The sequence below is a fragment of the Canis lupus genome, chromosome 33, assembly GCF_003254725.2.
Source record: "Canis lupus dingo isolate Sandy chromosome 33, ASM325472v2, whole genome shotgun sequence".
NCBI lineage: Eukaryota > Metazoa > Chordata > Mammalia > Carnivora > Canidae > Canis > Canis lupus.
In genome coordinates, this window is record NC_064275.1 from 30,846,191 (window position 1) to 30,868,776 (window position 22,586).

General features: G+C 36.9%; 1 protein-coding gene across 8 annotated transcripts in view; it reads left to right on the plus strand.

Moving 5' to 3' along the window:
• Positions 1-22,586, plus strand: part of ACAP2 (ArfGAP with coiled-coil, ankyrin repeat and PH domains 2) — a 131,228-nt gene that overhangs the window by 32,107 nt on the left and 76,535 nt on the right. For 7 of the 8 annotated variants that reach the window (XR_007408047.1, XR_007408048.1, XM_049105559.1 and 4 more), the window contains exons 2-4: positions 13,670-13,727; positions 20,933-21,052; positions 21,845-21,898. Coding sequence is in view for 6 of the 8 variants with exons in the window: in XM_049105559.1 (XP_048961516.1) it covers positions 13,670-13,727; positions 20,933-21,052; positions 21,845-21,898 (232 nt within the window). In the remaining 2 variants the exon portion in view is untranslated. Of the gene's footprint in view, positions 1-10,744; positions 10,786-13,669; positions 13,728-20,932; positions 21,053-21,844; positions 21,899-22,586 lie in introns of those variants that run through there. The other variant, XM_049105561.1, reaches the window with a different exon arrangement.

Here is a 22,586-nt window from a genome sequence, read left to right on the forward strand (position 1 = left end):
ACAAGGGGTGGTGGAAAGGGAGGGGGGTGGGGGGGCACTGAGGGGGGCACTTGATGGGATGAGCACTGGGTGTTATGCTATATGTTGGCAAATTGAACTCCAGTAAAAAAAAAAAAAAAAGAAAAAAAGTTTTAATTTTAATAAGTTTACTTTTAATTTTAGTAAGTTACTTTTATCTTTCATATATATAAGTTTTTGATCAGTCAATGGTTTTGAATGATCATACATTTTAAAATATTTTACAGTTATAAATGATACAGATAGCACAAATATATGTGTGTTCTTTTTTTTTTTTTTTTAAAGATTTTATTTATTCATTTATGAGAGACCCAGAGAGAGAGACAGAGAGGCAGACACAGGCAGAGGGAGAAGCAGGCTCCATGCAGGGAGCCCGACGTGGGACTTGATCCTGGGACTCCAGGATCACGGCCTGAGCCAAAGGCAGACGCTCAACCGCTGAGCCACCCAGGCGTCCTTGTTCTTTTAAATAGACTATTTTTTAGAGCAGTTTTAGGTTCACAACCGACTTGAGCAGAAAGTACATAGAATTCCCATGTTATCCTTACCCAGCATACTTACAACCTCTTCCCCCGTCTATTTTAGGCATCCAAGTATGGCATGTTTGTTGCAATTGAAGAACCTATACTGACATGTCATTATCACCCAAAGTCCATGGGTTACATTAGGGTTCATTCTTGGTATTGTGGATTCTCTGGGTTTGGAAAAATGCATGACTGCACCCACCATTGTAGTAACATGCAGAATAATTTCACTGCCCTCAAAATCCTTTGTGCTCTGCTAATTTATCCCTCCCTTCTCCTTAACCCTTGATTCTCTTAACATCTCCATAGTTTTGCCTTTTCTAGGATGTTGTATAGTTGAAATCATTCAATGTGTAACCTTTTCAGATTGGCTTCTTTCCCTTAGTATGCATTTAAGTTTCTTGCATCTCTTTTCATGGTTTCATAGCTCATTCCTTTTTAGCTTTTTGAATAATATCCCGCTGTCTAGATGTACCACAGTAGTAAATAAGTAAATAAAATAAATCTTGGATGCTTCTGAAGGACATTTTGGATGCTTCTAAGTTTTGGCAATTAAGAACAAAGCTGCTATAATATTCCTGTATAAATTTTTGTGTAGACATAAGTTTTCAACTCATTTGGATAAATACCAAAGAACATAATTGCTAGATTGTATGTTAAGAGTATGTTTAGTTTTCTAAGAAATGAGCAAGCTGTCTTCCAGAATGGCCATTTTGCATTCTTACCAGCAATGAATGAGAGGTCCTGTTGCTCCACATTGTTACCAGCACTTGTTAGTATTTTGGCCATTCTAATAGTTATATGGTGGTGTCTCATTGTTTTAATTTGCAATTCTGTAATGATTTGATGATATTCATTGTAATGTGGAACGTCTTTTCTTTTTTTCCATTCAGATGTGGCAGCTAGTGCCACAGTTACTTTATTTTTTTTAAAAAGATTTTATTTACTCATGAGAGAGACAGAGAGAGAGAGGCAGAGATACAGGCAGAGGGAGAAGCAGGCTCCATGTAGGGAGCCTGATGCAGGACTCGATCCCAGGACTCCAGGATCACGCCCTGAGCTGAAGGCAGGCACTAAACCGTTGAGCTGCCCAGGGATCCCCCTGGAACGTCTTTTAAAATACGCCTTTTTGTCATCTGTGTATCTTCTTCAATGAGGATTCAGATTTAGGTCCATTTTTGAAATGGGATGCCTAACCAGCTGAGCCACCCAAGTATGCCAAGCAACACTTACTTTTAAATATATGTCAGACATTTTTGTTTGTGGACTATAATTTTCTAATTAGTTGGTTAGTGTCCTAACATAAGAAATGAAGATTGTGGTATATCCCATCAAATAAAGCAGAATCAATAAAAAATTTTTTTAAGAATCAATAAAATTTTAAACTACAAACACTTCCAACCAAAAATATTTATAAAACTAAATCTTCAGGGTCGCCTGGGCAGCTCAGTTGGTTGGCTCAGGTCATGATCAGGTCATGATCCCTGGGTCCTGGGATCAACCCCTACATTGGGCTCCCTACTCAGAGGGGAGCCTGTTTCTCCCTTTTCCTCTGCCACTATCTGCTGCTTGTGAGCTCTCTCTCTCTCTCTCTCTCTCTCTGTCAAATAACTAAAATCTTTTTTTAATTTTTTAAATTTTTATTTTTTTTAATAACTAAAATCTTTAAAAAAAGGAAGAAATCTTAAGTGCTTTAAGATCTAAATTTAAGTGTGTGTGTATGTCTGTATGAAACTTCCTTCTCTGGAATGTAACAAATTGCATTTATTCAATTATTTTCCTTACTATTTATGTTGGTTTTTTAAAAATTAATTAATTAATTAATTAATTAATTTATGATAGTCACAGAGAGAGAGAGGCAGAGACACAGGCAGAGGGAGAAGCAGGCTCCATGCACCTGGAGCCCAACGTGGGATTCGATCCCGGGTCTCCAGGATCGCGCCCTGGGCCAAAGGCAGGCGCCAAACTGCTGCGCCACCCAGGGATCCCACTATTTATATTGTTGAAGCAATTTCTTTTCATTCCTCAGTATATTTTGATGATAGATATTTTTTCTTAAATATTAACATTTGACCTCTTTTCATCACTTTGTATCCTCATATCCTATTTTTTAAAAAAAGTACTTATACCACCTAATATAACATGTATGCATATTTTATATGAGATCCTTAATTGTCCTAATAATCCCCTGTAGATTCCATGAGAGTAAAAACTTAATTATTTTGTTTACTACTATATCCTGGTTTTTTGTACAGTGTCTGGCATCCAATAAGTGTTAAAGAAATATTTATTGAATAAGTAAAAAACATGACTCATATTTTAGTATATAGGCTATTTAAAAAACTTATGGCTGATTTCAGTGGAACAGAATAGAGAGCCCAAAAATAAACCCATGATTATATGGTCAATTAATCTTTGACAAAAGAGGCAAGGATATGCAAAGGGAAAAAGATAGTCTCCTCAACAAATGCTGCTGGGAAAACTGGACAGCTACATGCAAAAGAATGGACCACTGTCTTATACCACACAAAAATAGATTCAGAGTGAATTAAAGACCTAAATATGACACCTGAGACCATAAAAATCCTAGAGGGAGCACAGGCAGTAATTTCTCTGATATTAGCCATAGCAACATTTTTCAGACATGTCTCCTGAAGCAAAGGAGACACAAAAATAAACTACTGGTACTACATCAAGGTAAAAAGCTTCCGCACAGCAAAGGAAACAACCAACAAAACTAAAAGGCGACCTACCGAATGGGAGAAGATATTTGCAAATGACATGTCTGATAAAGGGTTGGTATTCCACACATATAAACAACTTATACAACTCAACATCCAAACCCTCAAATAATCCAATTAAAAATGGGTAGAAGACACGAATAGACATTTCTCCAAAGATGACAAACAGATGGCCAACAGACACATGAAAAGATGCTCAACATCACTAATCATCATAAAAATGCAAATCAAGGGGATCCCTGGGTGGCTCAGTGGTTTAGCGCCTGCCTTTGGCCCTGGGCGTGATCCTGGAGTCCCAGGATCGAGTCCCACGTCGGGCTCCCGGCATGGAGCCTGCTTCTCCCTCTGCCTGTATCTCTGCCTCTCTCTCTCTCTCTCTCTCTCTCTCTATCTGTGTCTATCATAAAAAAAAAATGCAAATCAAAACCACGATGGGCTATCACCTCACACCTGTCAGAATGGCTAAAATAAAAAACATAGGAAACAACAAGTGTTGGCAAGGATGTAGAAGAGAAAGGAACTTTGTGCACTGTTGGTGTGGATGCGAATAAGTGCAGTCACTCTGAAAAAACACTATGGAATTTCTTCAAAAATTAAAAATGGATTTGCCATCTGACTGGATGATTCCACTACTGGGTATTTACCCAAAGAATATGAAAACACTAATTCAAAAAGTTAAATGTACCCTATGTTTGCTGCAGTGTTATTTACAATGGCTAAATTTTGGAAGCAGCCCAAGTGTCTATTGCTGGATGAATGGATAAAAGAGATGTGGTATATGTATGCAATGGAATATTATTCAGCCATAAAAAAGAATGAAATCTTGGGATGCCTGGGTGGCTCAGCAGTTGAGTGTCTGCCTTTGGCTCAGGGCGGGGATCCCCCGGTCCCAGGATTGAGTCCCACATTGGGCTGCCCGTAGGGAGCCTGCTTCTCCTTCCATGTCTCTGCCTCTCTCTCTGTGTCTCTCATGAATAAATAAATAACAATCTTAAAAAAAAATGAATGAAATCTTGCCATTTGCAACATCATGGATGGATCTAGAGGGTATAGAGCTAAGTGAAATAAGCCAGCCACAGAAAGGCAAATACCATATGATTTTCCTCATATATGGAATTTAAGAAGCAAACAAAGGGAGAAAAAAGAGACAAACCAAAAAATAATCTCTCAACTATAGAGAACAAACCGATGATTATAGAGGAGGAGTGGGTGAGTGGGGAGATGGATGAAGTAGGTGAAGGGAATTAACAAGTATGCTTATCTAGATGAGCACCAAAAACATATGGAATTACTGAATCACTGTATTGTACACCTGAAACTAATATAACACTGTTGTTAAGTATACTGGAATTAAAAAAATAATATTTTGTGACATGAAAATTAAATAAAATTTGAACTTATTTCCATAAATAACGTTTATTAGAACATAAAAAATTACTGCTGATTTCAAAAACAATTGTTACAGTCTTATTTTTTTGTTATCCCCAAGACTGATTTTACAATTACTGCTGATTTCAGATGATTGTTATGGTCTTAATATGTTCTTCTTGCCAAGATTAATTTTATGAAAACTTTGTATAGCTGAAAAGGGCTTAAGTCTCTGCTCAGATTTTCAAATTTTATATTCTGAGCCGAAAGTTATGCTACTTTACTTAATAAAGTCTGATTTTTATTTTTTTATTATTTATTTATTTATTTATTTTTTTGATTTTTATTTTTAAGTTAAGCATAGATTCTTAAGGAGTTGACCAGCAGGTTTAGGTTGTATATGATGTAATCCTTTACCATCAAGACCTAGCTTTAAAACAAATTTTGACATGCACTATCAGTTTTAATGCAGTATAATTATTATGTTACTTATCTGTAAATCTCTTAATGATTTGACCCAGAAATTTCTCTGAAATTGGTTGGTATTAGGAATATGCCAGTCACAGGGAAAAGACTAATGATTAGAGGTTATTGAGGAAATAGCTAAGTAAAATGTGTATGATGTATTTTGATGTGTAGAAATTCTTATTTAATTTATTTTCCATTTTTTATGGTGGTAAAGTACTTATAACATAAAATATTGATTTAACCATTGTTGAGTGCACAGTTCAGTGGTATTAAAGTACACTTATATTGTTGTATACCTATTATCACTATTATCTCCAGAACTCTTTTCATCTTGGAAAAGTGAAACTATGTACCAATTAACAGTAACTCCCCATTTCCACCTTATGTGTTTGTTTTTCTTTTTGAGAGGAGGAGAAAAGCACAGGGAGTAGAGGAGGGAGAATCTTAAGCAGTCTCCATGCCCAGCAGGGAGCACAACAGGGGGCTCCATCTCATGACCTGGAGGTCATGACCTGATCTGAAATCAAAGGTTGGACATTTACCTGACTGAGCCACCCAGGCACCTAGCATTTATTTTTCAATGGACACTAAAGATTTTTTACTGGTCTTGTCCAGATGATGGGTGCTATCTTAACTCTTGCCACTGGGAATGACTTTACTCTTCAGGAATCTGGTTTTATTCCTGTAGTTTTAAATAATATAGTCTCATCAGAATATGATACAACTCTGTGGTCATACAATAAATACATCTATTTAGTGTTGGGCTGTTTCCTTAAGAAACATACTTTTTAATTTTCCTTTTTTTAAAGATTTTATTTGTTCATGAGAGAGAGAGAGAGAGAGCGCGCGCGCGAGAGGGACCAGAAAGCACAAGCAGGGGCAGAGGGAGAGGGAGAAACAGACTCCCCAACGAGCAGGGAGCCTGATGTGGGACTTGGTCCTGGAATCCTGACCTGAGTCGAAGGCAGATGCTTAACTGACTGAGCCACCCAGGCACCCAGCTTTTTACTTTTCTATAACAATGTTGGACACAGTAATAATAGTTTAAGGTAGTCACTAGAATTTTAAAACTAGGTGATTTCTGCTTCCAACTCATTAACATATGTATTATATCTTGTTATTTAAAATGTTAGGTGTTTTATAAGAAAAAGTTAATGTTTATGTATTACAGTGTATTTTTATTTTTGACCGTGAGGGTAGTGACTTTCTCTGTGGCTCACTGCATCCTAGATTTACCTGGGAGCTTAATGAAGATTAAAATATGTCAGAGTAAAAAAAAAAAAAAAAAAAAATATATATATATATATATATATATATATATATATATATATGTATGTCTGAGTGGGTTAGAGACCTAGGAGTCTGTGTTTTGTCATATTCACTATTTGGTCAGGGATAGGTGTGGTTACCAATAACTCCAAGAGACTTTCTTACTGCCATCTTTATATGGCATTTACATCTTTTTTTTTTAAAAAGATTTTACTTATTTATTCATGAGAGACAGAGAGAGAGAGAGAGAGATAGAGAGAGAGAGAGAGGCAGAGACACAGGCAGAGGAAGAAGCAGGCTCCATGCAGGGAGCCAGGGAGCAGGAAGAAGCAGGCTCCATGCAGGGAGCCAGGGAGCCTACGCCCTGGGCCGAAGGCAGACGCTCAACCACTGAGCCACCCAGGCGTCCCAATATAGTTTAGATTTTAGTGTGCATCATATATACATGTATTTCCATTCCCCAGTATTAGACTCAAAATAGACTTGTCAACAGTTGAGACTTCGGTAGAAACCTTTTATAAGATGGGTTATTAGTCCCAAATTTATATATGCTGCATGTCATCACATAGCACAAATAAGATTTAAGCCAGTTCTTAGGTCTGTAAAGTTTAAGTAGTAGTTTGTGTTTCTTTCCTCCTTGAATTGTGTTAAACACAAAATAATTTGAACTTGTAGGGTGTCTCAGTTTATATTTACTTGGAAATGTCACATTAGCTTGTTCTCTGAAGGTAAATACATCGTCATTGTACACATTGGTTTATTTAGTTCTCCTTTTTTTTTTTTTTTTTTTTAATTTATTTATGATAGTCACACAGAGACAAAGAGAGAGAGGCAGAGACACAGGCAGAGGGAGAAGCAGGCTCCATGCACCGGGAGCCCGACGTGGGACTCGATCCCGGGTCCCCAGGATCGCGCCCTGGGCCAAAGGCAGGCACCAAACCGCTGCGCCACCCAGGGATCCCCTATTTAGTTCTCTTAGTTAAGTCATCTATGTCTTTGAATATTTTCCTGTTATTTAGATGGTAACATTAGGTATCACCAAGAGTGTGCAACTAAAATGCTATAGGTCCGCAGGTGTTTAATGGGCATCCATTGTATTGGTAGTTCATTCTTAGCCATTGTAAATCAGTGGATTTAGATCTCTTGAACTATGGAATATGAATAAATGCTCAGCTTAAATATATATATTACTGAAGTTGTACAATCTCTTACCTAAGTTGTACAATCTCCTTTAAAGTGTAAGGATGGTTAAATGTGAGGATCATGACTTGCTTATAGAAAATAAAATTTGAAAAAAAAAAAACAAAAAAAAAAAAAGTAAAAAAAAAGAAAATAAAATTTGAAGTATAAAGACCACTGGCTTTTCAGCAATATAGGTAAAATGATTATATTAAGGTTACTATAGCTGGATTATTCACATGAAAGTAACCCAGACTTCTAGTTTTGTTTAGTGCTGAGAAACAAGATTGGTGAATTTGTGGGACAGAATTATAACCCGTCCCTAAAGAGGTAATGAAAATAATTTGAAGTGATTGGTCTTGTGTATATGTGTTGTTTTTAATTTTGAGAGTTTATCAGCAAAGGATAATTGTAGCTATACAAAATGAGTGGTAGAGTAGAATGAAATCAATCCTAATTTTATAGAAAGACAAGTGCAAATTTTGATGTCAGTCATCTCAGGAGTTAGAGCTGGATTTGCAGTTCTTGTATTTATAGGAGTTAGACTGTGTTTAATATTAAGAGCTTTTGCCCTAGACTTCCGGAGAAAGACTGTGAAGATTTCTTTTTTGTATAATTAAGCACCTCTGGGTTCCAGAATGGAAAGGGAAAGAGGGGAACTTACCGATTTGTCATCCTTGTTGATTGTTAAAATGTATTTTCAGTTTCTATTTGAAATTTTTTTCCTCATTTTAAATTCTTGTGCCTTATATTCCTAGGAAATTTTCTGAACTTCTATTTTAAAATATTAAATTAAAAATATTTTATTTATTTATTTGAGAGACAGAGATAGCATGAGAGCACAAGCAGGGGAGGAAATGGAGAAGCAGGCTTCCCGCTGAGCAGGGAGCCTAGGACCCTGGGATCATGACCCAAGCTGAAGGCAGACACTCAACTGATTGAGCCACCCAGGCTCCCCTTAAAATGTTAATCTTTTCCATAGGAGCACAACCTTGGTTCATAAAAGCATCAGGGCAGAAGTGTTTTTTCAACATTTAAAAATTGTATTCCTAACCATTTTGACTTGACTTAAAATTGATGTTTATTCTCAGCCCTTATCTTATTTGATGTGTCTGTAGCTTTTGACATTGTTGATCATTTCTTCTTCCTTGTTAACATTTTCTTGATTTTCCTTCTACACCATACTCTCTTGGTTTTGCTATTATCTCCTTCTTTGCTTCTTCTGTTTGTTTTGCTGTTTCTCCTTGTTTTGCCTGACCTTAAATACTGGAGTGCCCTGGAACTCAGTCCTTAATTATTTTTTTTATCTTTACTTTTTTCAATATTATCCAGTCTCACAGCTGTAAACACGGTTTATATTCATGATTCCTAAACTTACACCCCCATCTCAGACTCCTCTAAACTCTAGACTCATATTTATTCACCTCTTTGGTGTCACCGCTTGCGTATCTAATAAATATTTCAGATCAAGTCCAAACCTGAACTACAGTTCTTTTCTCCCCAGACCTGTTCTTCCCATAGTCCTCTCCATCTCAGTTGGTTGCAACTCTGTCTTTTTGACTGTTCCAGCTAAAAACTCAGAATCCATCCTTAATTTCACATCTATCTGCTTACTGGCATACTTGTACATGTACTCACACACCACATCAATTCATGAGGAAATCCTCTCGGCTCTAACCTTCAAAATCCATCCAGATTAGCATTTTTTTTTTTTTTTTTTTTTTTTTTACCAGTGACTGGTGTTTAGTTTAAGCCACCTTCATTGCTTACTTGGATGATATCCAGCTTCCTAACTGGTCTCTTTGCCTTTGTTTGTTTGTTTGTTTGTTTGTTTGTTTCTCTACAATCTTCTCCATATAGTAGCCAGAATGATTCTTGAAAGAGTAAGTCATATTGTGTCTCTTCCCTGCATCAGATCCTCAGTGTTAATGGTGATGGGGCTTTCCATTATTTCTCTCATTTCCTCTCCTGCGTCTCTCTTCTTTGCTTGTTCTGTTTCAGCCATGCCAGCCTTCTTGCTATTCCTTTAACACACCAGGGTAACCCATGGCATTGGTTGTTTTTTCCATCCATGACATCCTTTGCGTGATTTACTTCTTCAGGCTTTGCCCAAATGTCACTTTGTCAATAAGGACTGGCTTGAACATCCTACTTAAAATTGTAGGTATCCTTGCCCCCTGCACTGCATCTCCTGATGTTTTGACTTTTTTTTTTTTTAATAGCACTTACCATCTTACAGAGTACTATCTAAATGATGTATTTATTATGTTTGTTGTTTATTGACTTTCTTCTTCTTCTATTGTAAAGTCTAGAGGGCAAGGATCTTTGTTTATTTCATCTGGATATCCCAAGCAATGGATATTTGCTCCTGTTTGTTGTTAGAGAAAAGGAAGGCAAATCTTTTTTCTTCATTTGTCTGAAATTTTCTGGTAGTGTTTTTTTTTTTTTTAATTTTTATTTATTTATGATAGTCACAGAGAGAGAGAGAGAGAGAGAGAGAGAGAGAGAGAGGCAGAGAGACAGGCAGAGGGAGAAGCAGGCTCCATTTACCCGGAGCCCGACGTGGGATTCGATCCTGGGTCCCCAGGATTGCGCCCTGGGCCAAAGGCAGGCGCCAAACCGCTGCGCCACCCAGGGATCCCTCTGGTAGTGTTTTTTAAAGTTGTTTTAAAAAAAATCCTCCTGCGCCATTTTAGTGTAACTATTTTGATTTTTCTTTTTAAATGTTCAGGGATTCTATTTGATTATAAGTTGAATGTAGTTATGGAATCATGTTAATGTAATTTTGTGGTGGTGTTACAGTGAATTCCTCCTTAGAACCTTTGAGGTTTCTTTCCAGCCCTGTTTTAGAAATCCAAATCCTGTATTAGTGTATATTCTGTCTAGAGTGTTACATTACAAGAATTTCCTCTTTCTTTCAACTGTAGAAGAAGTTGTAGGTATTATAATAATGGTTAGGTAAAGGTATATAGACTTATCCTTATATATGGAAAGACCTGACTCATTGTAAATCTATTTTGACATTTGTGCAATTATTTGTGGATTCTTTTTTCTTTTATTTTCTTTAAAGGCTTTTATAGTAACATCTGTATGAAGCTCTAGAGGCAGAGTGGAATGACTAAAATTTGGAGAAAGAGGGAACTGGGAAATTACACATAAACACGTGTGCACTGAGATGCAGGTATAGCCATCATGAGTGGTCTTGTGCTCCAGATTAGGTAATTTTTCTTAATGATGCATTTATCCATCCAGTAAACAAATGTAACTAAATAAACTAGGGATAGATAGCTAAATGGACTATAGTCTCTACTCATGTCTCTCAGTTTAGGCAACAAGACCAAAAGTTGAATTATCGTAGTGAGAGCCAGGTGTTCTATTTGATGTGAATATAGGGTGCTTTGTGGAGCTGGTAGTGGTAAGGTGCTCATTCCACTGAGAAGAAGGCACTTCAGTGTCACAAATTTACTATGTGAACAGTGTCTCTAAAACCCCAAGTCTCTTTATTAGGCTCTTAAATTTGTGTTCTTCTGTATCCTGTTTACAGACCTTATATTGCAGGGTTTTAATGGAGATGAAATACTACATGAAATGCTTTTCTAAACACAGCTGTTCTACTTCCATTAAACAGTTCTGACATTCAGCAATTTGCCAAGAGTTTCTTCCAATTCAAGATTCTGGGGTTGTAGCTCATTTCCTGTTAATGGTTTTTCTCTTCATTAGTTCATATTACTATTCTGTGCTATTAATATAGCAAATGCTATATCATACATGCAGGTGCCCCATGCGAATTGTAAAACACAGTGAAAATATATGGCAGAATTATTTTCATCATGTACTAAAATGGATTCTTTTGGTAACAGGGAACCTGGAAAAGTTATAGATGTGATTTGTTTAGCAGCCTAAGCTATGTCATAGACAGAACCCTGAAAGACCCAGTATGCGGATCTTTACCTTCTCCAATTTGCAGGATATCCTGTGGCTTAAGTGCCATTTTCAGTTCCTGAAAAGGATGAAGGGGAACAGCCATGAAAGGGCAAATATGGTCTCTGATTATAATCTTTGACAGTTTTGTCTGGGCGTGGCCCTAGATGTCCCCTACCATCTTGCTCCTTTCTTCCATTGTGAGTCTGCTGAGAGTCCCAACTTATTTGAAATACGTGGTTGTCTTGACAGTATTATCAGGCACAGTGTTCTTTCCTCAGAGCTGCCTACTGTACCCCGGTTATGAGCCGTGCAGGGGACCGTGCTCTCTCCTCCCTAAGGTACTGACCATGGTGCCGCCAATAGGGTCAGCATTGTAGTTTAACTGCTTTGGGTGAACATTTGATTTTAATTCTTTCAACAGTGATGGTAACTTTTATTTCTCTATGGTCTCAAACTTAACTGCAGTGATACGATTCTTGGGAATGGACTGACTGTAGAAAGTCAACATAAAAAATTTTTTTTTAGAGGTATATCTTCCTAAGTTTATTGTGATTTCACCACAGAAATACCTTTTTCTTCAGGTTTTATTTTTCTGGGCTCATTTGAAGACAACATTATGTAGTAGTCTCCACGTTTGTAGTTTTTTAATCCTCTTTTTTTCTCATTAAAGTGACCTTACCCCTTTTTAAATGACTAGTATCTTCATTCTAACTTTATACCCTTTACTTGCTGGAAGGGACTGTTAACCAGTTACTCAGCACTGTTGATTTATTGATCCCAGCACAATAGAGGCTATCTCTTCCCCCACCTTCTTTTGTGGCACAGTAGTATGATATTAATTCTCACTGTAATTATAGTGGCATTTCACCTGCTTGAATAAGCTAACCGCCTGGACAAGAAATTCAGGCTGTTGGAGGAGGAGGGTGAAATGGAAACATAGCTTTCTATCATAGTACTGATTTTTTTCTGTGGAAAAGATGTAATTTCCCATCTGATCAAAATAAAACATTATTGGTATTTCCTTTCCCTCTCTCTAATAAATGAATACAATCTTTAAAAACTTTTCATTTACTTAAGAGAGAGAGCACAAGCAGGGGGAAGGCCAGAGAGAGAGGGACAAGCAGACTCCCCAGTGATCAGGAGATTAAAAACTTTTTTCAGTAAATGTTACCAGGTAGAGAAGTAGAATTACAAGCTGATAAAAATGGTTATTCGGACATGACCCCGAGGTTAAGTGGGTTCTTCTGGGAATAGAGCTTATATTTTAGCCATCTTTTTCTTAGATTTGTTATCTAACTGAGAATTTCTTACTCAGAGTTCAAAATAACTTTTTTGGATGGTTAATCCCCCACTGTTGTGTCCTTTGAAACAAATTTGGTTAATTTATAAAATAACTACTGGGATGTTGCTAGTTTATCAAGCAGGTACCTGCAAGTGGGTTAGATGGCTTAAAGTAGATGAATTGTGTTTTGTTATATCTTAACTCTTAAGTGTAAAATCTTGTTATCCTTAGAAGTTCTAGTTGCTTCTGTTTTGTTCCAAATTTCCAATTTTGGAATGTTGCCTGTGGTGTGATACCAAGTACTAACAAGTATTAGAATTTTATAATTCTCCTGACAATTAAGAGTATCTACTGATTTCTTAAAAATACGTGGGAAACAAAAGGCTTAAACAAGGCTGACATTTTTCTGAACTATTTATAAAAGTAAAAAGCCTTTCCTTTTTGGTTGCCAAGGATGCTCTGTTACTTGGTTAGGTGCGCTTTATTGAGTAGAAATCTGAGCTTTGTTAAGGCTCAACTTTTAAAATTTCTTCCTCATTAAAAAAACCCACAAACGTGCTAAATACTTCAAATTAGTGTTATTAATTTGAGTAACATGATTGCTTTGAATCAGTCTAATGTGTTCTCTCATTACCTTAAACAGTAATAGTATTAATCTGTTACATCGCGTGTTAATGGAGTATTTACACTTCATTCTAACGTAATTATTACTTAATGTGAAGTGTAGTTTTTAAGTATTCATATCTTTTTTCATTGAGTTATTTTCCAAAAGTAAAGTAACATTTAAACACATGATAACTTAGAGGGGAGGAAGGAGGTTGGAGGGTGGACCTGGGGGGACAGGTACCTGAGAAGAGCCAGCACATGGTAACCTGTTTCGTGTATGATTTTTCTAGGGCTGCTTTGGAAGAAGTAGAAGGAGATGTGGCCGAATTGGAACTAAAGCTCGATAAGGTGAACTTTACTTAAAGATTTTAAGACATTAATAGTGATTTGTGCCTTTAGTATTAGGTGATTCATGTTACTTTTTGATTTTATCTCTATGAGGATAAATGTTACTATCATCCCAATTTTACACGCAGGGAGATTGAGGCTGTAGACACGAGAGACTTTGAAAATACAAGTGCCAGAACAAGAACTTGAACAATCTGCCTTCAAAGCTAACTAGATACCCTTGTTGTTTTCTTTTCCATCCAAAAGGTTGCCTGTCTTTTCAGTGCTCAGTGGTTTTCATATATAACCTGACTGTTCTTGTTTATAAGTGTGAATCTGGATACATTAAGTATAAACGAAATTTAAAATACTGATTCCATTTTTTACAGCTAAGGCCAGAAATGCTTAGTGTATATTTAATAATTGATATTAAACGTTCATATTCTATTCAACGGTGAATGTACATTGATTCCTATCTTCTGTATTAATTATTAATCATCTTTCCTTTACCTAAGAAATATTGCTATAAAACAGGAAGAAATATGAAAATGAGTAACACATGGCTTCTGGTTTCAAGTAACCATTGTTTACTGAAATCTCTCTCTTACAATTTATGGAGATAAATCAGATGCACATGCTTGAAGTACCTTTTCTGAAAATAGCTTCTTATTTAATTATTGTAAATGATATGCCGTGTAAAGCAGTGCTTCTCAAACTGTACTGTGCATAGGAAACACCTGGGGATCTTGCAAAAATGCAGATCCTGATTCAGTAAGTCTGGGGTACCTGAGATTCTGTGTTTCTAATCAGATTCCAGATGACACCAATGCTGTTGTTCCATGGGCTGCACTTTGAATAGCAAGAATATAAAATATGCTGAAGGTTTTAAAATGTTTTGAAATTGTGAAACGTATGTGTATATATATATAATGTAAATAGTGTAGAAACTATATAAAGTAGTAGTATCATGTATGTAAAACAGAACTTTTAGAAAATATTTAGTAATAAGTTATTTTTGTATTGTACACTGTAGTTTTCAAAAACACTTTGATTTATATGCTTAGTGCTTATATGCTTAGTTCTAAGCATCTAAATGCTTAGAACGTGTCTATGTTCTTTGATTTTTACAATAATTTTGGGAGGTAGTTGGGACACCTTGGTGGCTCAGAGGTTGAGCATCTGCCTTCGGCCCAGTGTGTGATCCTGGAGTCCTGGGTCGAGTCCCACGTCGGGCTCCCTGTGTGGAGCCTGCTTCTCCTTCTGCCTCTCTGTGTCTCTGCCTCTCTTTCTCTCTGTGTGTCTCTCATGAATAAATAAATAAAATCTTAAAAAAAAATATTGGCAATCAATACTAAGATCTCTAAGCCCTTTCTAGAGTGCTTATTACCCAAAGGGCTAATAAAGGCATCATGGAAATTTTGACATTTAAAAAAATCTTATTTTCCATCTGAATAGAAGGTCCATACTTACTTTTATATTTCTCTAGTTATGATCTTGATTTCTTATAAAATGTCCCTCTCCCAATTCATAGGTTAGTATCTGTCATTTTCCTTTAGAATTCTGAGGAGTTCACAGAGAGGAGAACCAGAGAAGAGGAAGAAATGGTTGTCATGGAAGGTGATGGCACCGAAGGACTAGAGGAGGGGACGGTTGCCTAGGATTAGTATGTGATTTCATAACTTTGTGCGAGGCTAGTTCCACCTGTAATATCACTGTAAATCATGCCACCAGCAGGATAAACTGGCTTGATGACTTAGCTTACATTATTTTGCTTATAATATATGTTACCAGTACTTTTCCTCCTTGTGGAGAGTAGCGCTGCATGCCTGGCTTCGTTCTGCTGGGTCCAAAGACACATCCTTTCTGTCAGCTGTCCTAGCCTTGGCAGCACCGAGGAGCACCTTGGTGCTCGAGACGTGATTTCTGTGTCTGTTGCTTCTTCTCACTGGAATGCTTGTTCCCTGTATGTTAAGCAGATACTCTTTAAACCACAGTTCAAGTACTACCATACCTAGGTTCTTTCATACTTAGTATTCTTTCTTGCACATACTTCCATTTAGATTTACTATATTATTGTAGTCTTGGGATTGTAGCATGGCCTGATAGTTAAGAACACAAAGCCTGGAGTAAGACTGCCTGCATTTGAATCTGGCTCTACCACTTACTAAGCTATTTGGTGTTGAGCAAGTTCCTCAACCTTCCTGTGCCTCAGTTTCTCATCTCCAAAAAGGGTAAAATTAGAGTTATCTGTCTCAGAGAGTTAATATGAGAATATGGTGTTTTAGTATATTTTAAATGCTTTTCGTGGTTCTTAGCACATGGTATGTTCTAAGTAAATGTTAATGATGGTATCTCTTCAACAAATTATTAGCTCCTTGAAGACAGTTTTTGAAGGGAAAAAAACCCCTCATTTGATGTGCACTTACTATGTATCAAGTGCTAAGTTTTACTTCTATTATCTCCAACTGTCACAACATGTTGCAAAGTTGGTATTACACCCAGTTTGCTCATGAGAAAAATGAGACTTAGGTTGTTACTTACTCCGGGACAGTCAGGGATAAGTTGTTTATATTCTCATCATCTGGAAAAGTGCTGTAACATAATGTTTATCAATTTAGTAAAAAGAACTTTTGAATGAATTGGGGCTACTAGCTTGATATTTTTGACTATTTTGATATTTACTCTTAGGGAAGATTTGTAGGCTTGTATTATTGGGTTATACCTGCCATCAGTGTCATCTACTAAGGATTTTTCAGCTGGCAAATTTTCTATCACCAAGTCAGCCTTTCCCCCTGAATAGCTGCAGTATATGTGTGGTTATGCTATATGCAATTCCATTGTCTTTCCAAGTCCGGTAATGGTGACCTCTATTCTAATTCTCATACCTGTTTTCATGGTCATAGCTATGCCTTCCCATTCAAAGTTCTCATCTTGCAACTCTGGAATGCTAATCTCTTAATTTCTTACCTGAGACTCTAGTCTTTCCAGTTCTCATTTCACTTCTGCTTTTGATCTTCTTCTTTTTTTTAAGATCTTATTTTATTCATGAGAGGCACACAGAGAGAGGTAGAGACATAGGCAGGGGGAGAAGCAGGCTCCATGCTTGACGTGTGACTCGATCCCAGGACTGGGGGTTCACGACCTGAGCCAAAGGCTCAGATGCTCAGATGCTCAACCACCGAGCCACCCAGGGGTCCCTGCTTCTGATCTTCAAGCCTAGCTAGCCTTCTAGTATTCCAGTCTATAAACTTCTGATATTTTAGATCCCTTTTAAACTCACTTCCCTTTCAGTGTGGTTTTTTTTTTTAGGGGGGGGGGGGGCATTTTTAGAGGTAAAATTCACCTAATATAAAATTCATCATTTTAAAGTGTACAATTCAATGTTTTCAGCATATTCACAGTATTGTGCAATCCTCACCACTGTAATTCCAGAGCATTTCTATTATCTTCAAGAGAAATCCTGTACCTGTTGGCAGTCACTCCAAATTTTCTTTGTCCTTCGTCCTCTGGCAACCACTAATCTATTTTCTGTCTATGGGATTTGCCTATTTTGAACATTTCATATAAACAGAATCATAATATGGCCTTTTGTGACTGACTTCTTTCACTTAGCATGATGTTTTTAAGATTTGTCTGCACATGTAACATGTTCCAGTATTTCCTTTTTATGGCTGAGTTATATGCCTTTGTATGGATATGCCACATTTTGTTTATCCATTCATCACTCAATGGACATTTAGGTGGTTTCCACTTTTTGGCTAGTATGACTAATACTGCTGTGAACCCTTTCAGTCTACTCTTAATTTTATTCCATCATATTTTTCTCCTGAAGGCCTTCATTTCCCTTCCATAAGACCCACTCCACAGAATTTTCACTCTATTAATCTAACCATCTGTATTTTCTCTGTGTCATATCTGGGCTACAGAACTCTATAGGAGAAGTTACACAATTGGTGAAACCAACTGGTGGAGCTTCACATTTCTGGAATTTTTGATGTTAAACAAATTTTCCAAGACTTATTCAGGTTATCTTGTTATACTGTTAAACAGCTGCTATACTTCTCTGTTTTCTTATGATTTATCACTTTGTTCTTCTTTCTTAGTACATGACTTTGACTCTATCTTCCTTTTGGTGGGAACACTTTTATTTCTTACTCCTAACCTAGAAATTTAGAATCTGTCCTTTTCTTTTTTCACTTTTCCTCCCATTTGAGTGATAAAAGTATCGTATCCCCTTTCTTATGTAATTCCAAACTCTTAACTTCTCAGGACTTTGCTTTAGCCATCTTTTTCCTTTTCTTTCTCTACCACTCTTTATTTTAAGTAGAAAGTGTTCAAGCTTCCCTGCAACAGAAACAAAACAAGACAGAAAACCAAAAGCAAACAAGAAAACTCTGACAAGAAAATGTAAATCTTTAGTAATTACCATGTGCCAGTAATGGTTTGCCCTAAGATTTTTATGTGCATTATTTTAATTCTTTTTTAGTAACTATATAGTTTGGTACCATTCTGATCATTTCAGAGAGAAGAAACTTAAGTTTACTAAGGTTGAGGTCATTCAGGATCGTTTACGTGGTTAATATGGCAGGATTTTTTTTCTTTTTTTAAGATTTTATTTATTCATGAGACACAGAGAGAGAGAGAGAGAGGCAGAAACACAGGCAGAGGGAGAATCAGGCTCCATGCAGGGAGCCCGATGCGAGACTTGATCCCAGGTCTCCAGGATCAGGACCTGGGCTGAAGGCGGTGCTAAAACCGCTGAGCCACCTGGGCTGCCCTGGCAGCAGGATTTGAACCTAAGCTAACTAAGCCCACAAGCCTTTGTTTTTAACCGTAATGTACCAACCTCTCTGTTTTTATGGAACCTTTTAGTTTAATTTTAAAAAATTATTTAATTTGTTGTGTTGTGGAACCTTTTAATTGTTTTTTAATTATGTAATTTGTTGAATAAGTAGTATTTCTTATGTGATATAAACCTCAAAGTGTGTACCCAGTGAAAAATTAATCATCCTTTAATCTCTTTCCTAGAGGAGAACACTGCTTTCTGTCTAGGATATAGCACTGTAACACTGATAACTGTATATTTGTTGATGACTTCTATATCTGTATCTACAGCATACTCCTCTTTTTTGTTTCAGACATCAGCTTTCACTTGTGTTTGATTAACTTTCCACTTGGCTAATATCACAGGCCCATTAAATTCAGGGCCACCTCACAGGCCTAACAGTGAAATAAAAAATCTTTGCTGGCCAGTTTAATGTATCTTTGTGGAATTAGCAGATGTAGCTCATGGCAAGCAGAGCTCAGGCTGGATTTCAGCTCCTATTTTTACCCTTGGTGGGATGCAGTCTACATAACTGTACACGGGTACTTGACTGTAATTCTTGAATCTGTCTCCTAGTTTTTCTCCCTGCTTACTGCCTAATTCAGCCTGTCATGGTTTTTGGTCTAATCTCCTTATCTTCTATTTCCTTGTCTTTACGTTTTATCATTTTACATCATCATTCTAAGATGGAACTCTGGTGAACTCACCAGTGTCTTCCCATTTTCTTTTATACAAAATGTGAACCTTTTAGCATTGTATACAAGGCTTGTCCTGATCTGGACTTGCATATATTTTCAACATCACACTTTTAATGCCCTACATTTTCATACTGCTTTAAGCTACTTAGTGCCTCTGATTTGCCCTGCCCACATAGCTGCTGGGCCTTAGCACACACTCTTCCTAGAGTAGAATCTTCCCATTACTCTTGTTTGATTGGCTAATTCTTGTTGGCCTTCAGGGCTTTTTTCAAGTGTTACCTTTTCCAGGAATCCTTCCCTGATGTCCAAAGTCCTGGTTAGGTGTTCTTCCTTTGTTTGATCATGCATGGTTTTTTTTGTCATGCATAGCAGTTGTGTTGCTGCATAGAATTTATCTGCTTGTCTGCTGGTTAGAATAGAGCATCTGAGAGCAGACCTTATGTTTTTAATTTCTGTTCCTCTAGGTCCTAGGGTAACAGTTTTAAATTATACTTCTGAGATCCTTTAGATGTTTTCTAAAGGGTTTATTTTTTCTCTTTACCCCCTTTTTAGTGTTCCCTATTGTCCCTTCTGTATCCTTCTTTCTCACTTCTTTTTTTTTTTTATTTTTTTATTTTTTTTTCTCTCACTTCTTTTTTAAAATATATGTATTCACCCAAGATTTTATTTGTTTAAAGAAAATGTTCGGGAAGCCCGGGTGGCTCAGTGGTTGAGTGCCTGTCTTTGGCCCAGGGTCTGATCCTGGAGTCCTGGGATCGAGTTCCACATCGGGCTCGCTGCATGGAGCCTGCTTCTCCCTCTGCCTGTGTCTCTGCCTCTCTGTGTGTCTCTCATGAATAAATGAAGTCTTTAAAAAAATAAAAAAAAATAATAAAAAAAGAAAATATTCTGTTTGAATGAAAGTAGAAAAATAAGGTTGGAAAAAAGAAAGAGAGGGAGGAAAAGAATTACAGAGTAAGAAAAATGAAAGTCTCAATTTTATGATTAGCACAATGCCTAAAACAGTAGGCATTGGAGAAATATGGTTGGTTAATCAATTCAGGTGTTTGTGTTGGTAGAGTGACACTGAAATGCCTAGCATCACTAATCGAACACACCAATTTGCTCCCTTTTCCTCCAACATACCACAGGTTTTGTTTTTAATTCATGTATTTTTTAGCATACTGCTTGTTCTGCCTGAAGTTCCCTGTTTTTTTTTTTTTTTTTTTTTAATTTTTATTTATTCATGATAGGCACACAGTGAGAGAGAGAGAGGCAGAGACACAGGCAGAGGGAGAAGCAGGCTCCATGCACCGGGAGCCCCACGTGGGATTCGATCCCGGATCTCCAGGATCGCGCCCTGGGCCAAAGGCAGGCGCCAAACCGCTGCGCCATCCAGGGATCCCCCCTGTTTTTCTTCTAAGAGGGGCTTAATAAATTTTTATGGAGTTAATTTATGGGATCAAATTTGACTTAATAAAATGATTTATTGTTGTTACCATATAGCCTCTGGGTTCCAAAGGGTCAACTTTTTTTCAGTACAAGCCTCCTATGAATTTGCTTTGTAAGTCAGAGTTAAAAAGAACAATTTTCAGTTAGTCTTTTTTGGCCTTATTGATGAACCATTATTTATCTTATCTAGGCTAACTTGTAGCTATTGCTAGCACTTGTTCAACTAATTTGTATAATTATTTTCAATCTGGTGTAATGATTTTCTTTTTCAGCTTGTGAAACTTTGTATTGCAATGATTGATACCGGAAAGGCCTTCTGTGTTGCAAATAAACAGTTCATGAATGGGATTCGAGACCTGGCACAGTATTCTAGTAATGATGCTGTAGTTGAGGTTAGTATTTCTAAAATTATTAATATGATAAGTTTAACAAACTATTAAAGAACTATGCATCCATCTACCTTATTAGTAGTTATAATGGTCCTTAAATTTGCAAATAAAAAAAGCTGTGACCTACTGGTATTGTATAATCCTGTTTTCTAGCATAGTTAGAAATTGATGGTTGATTTGCATTGTGAATATAGGTTTACTTCTGCCAAGTGAGCTGAATCATCTACAAGAGGACATGAGGAGGGAGAGAAGGATTATACTTATTAGTAGGAGCTTTTAGGGCAAGCAGAGAGCATTTGAATCTTAATAGTATCTAACTGTATGTATGGGGCTGCCTAGGAAAGTTCTTATCAGGTAGCTATGCTGGGTTAACTTAGACCCTTTGTTATATTATGTGGTATTATGATATTTCTTCCATGAGGGAATAATATCTGGTTAGGTAATGGATGTACTTTGATGTTTCTTTGATTCACAGATTCCTAAGTGGGCACTGATATACTCAGTTTTACCTTTAGGTTTATATGTACCATTATTATTTGTTAGCCTACTGCTATTGATATGACAATACTAATTCTTTGACTATTCTGGGGTTTTATGTTACCTACCACATGTACACTTGTCCTCTTTGTAGAGCATGACCATGAAGTAATGCCATGAAATCATCCTCGGAAGTAAATGTTATTATTGTTTACATTGTAACTTGATCTTTCTGTTAGAAATGCTGAAGTAACATTTTTGTGACCTATTTTAGTGGTTCTTTAATGACCTGTTTTTCTTTTGGTTTCTTTCTCTTAGACAAGTTTGACCAAGTTTTCTGACAGTCTTCAAGAAATGATAAATTTTCACACAGTAAGTGTCAATAAGTAGGTGTTACTATGACCATGTAAATATTTAGTACTTTCATTGAGTGGCAGCATTTTATAAAATTACTTAAGTTGTAATTCAGTTACTTTGATTTGCCAGCTTTTTAGTTGGGGAATTAAAATGTGTGTATGTGTGTGTATGAGAGAAAGAGATATTTTATTTCTCATTCTAATATAGTGAAATTAGTATCAATGAAGTATATACCCATAAAAATTAATTCTTGGTTTTAGTTGTATCTTTGTATTTTTTTTAAAGGTCTATTTATTTATTCATGAGACACACACACAGAGAGAGAGAGAGAGAGAAGTGGAGACATAGGTAGAGGGAGAAGCAGGCTCCTTGCAGGGAGCCCAATGTGGGACTCCAGAATCACGCCCTGGGCTGAAGGCAGCAGCCCAACTGCTGAGCCACCCAGGCGTCCCAATCTTTGTGGGTTTTTAAGGAATTATTTTGAGAATGAAGAAGTAAAGCCATTATTCTAAATTTAGCTATTTCTTTTAAGATACTTACAAATTGGGCAGCCCCGGTGGCACAGCGGTTTGGCACCGCCTGCAGCCTGGGGTGCGATCCTGGAGACCCGGGATCGAGTCCCACATCAGGCTCCCTGCATGGAGCCTGCTTCTCCCTCTGCCTGTGTCTCTGCCTCTCTCTCTCTGTGTCTATGAATAAATAA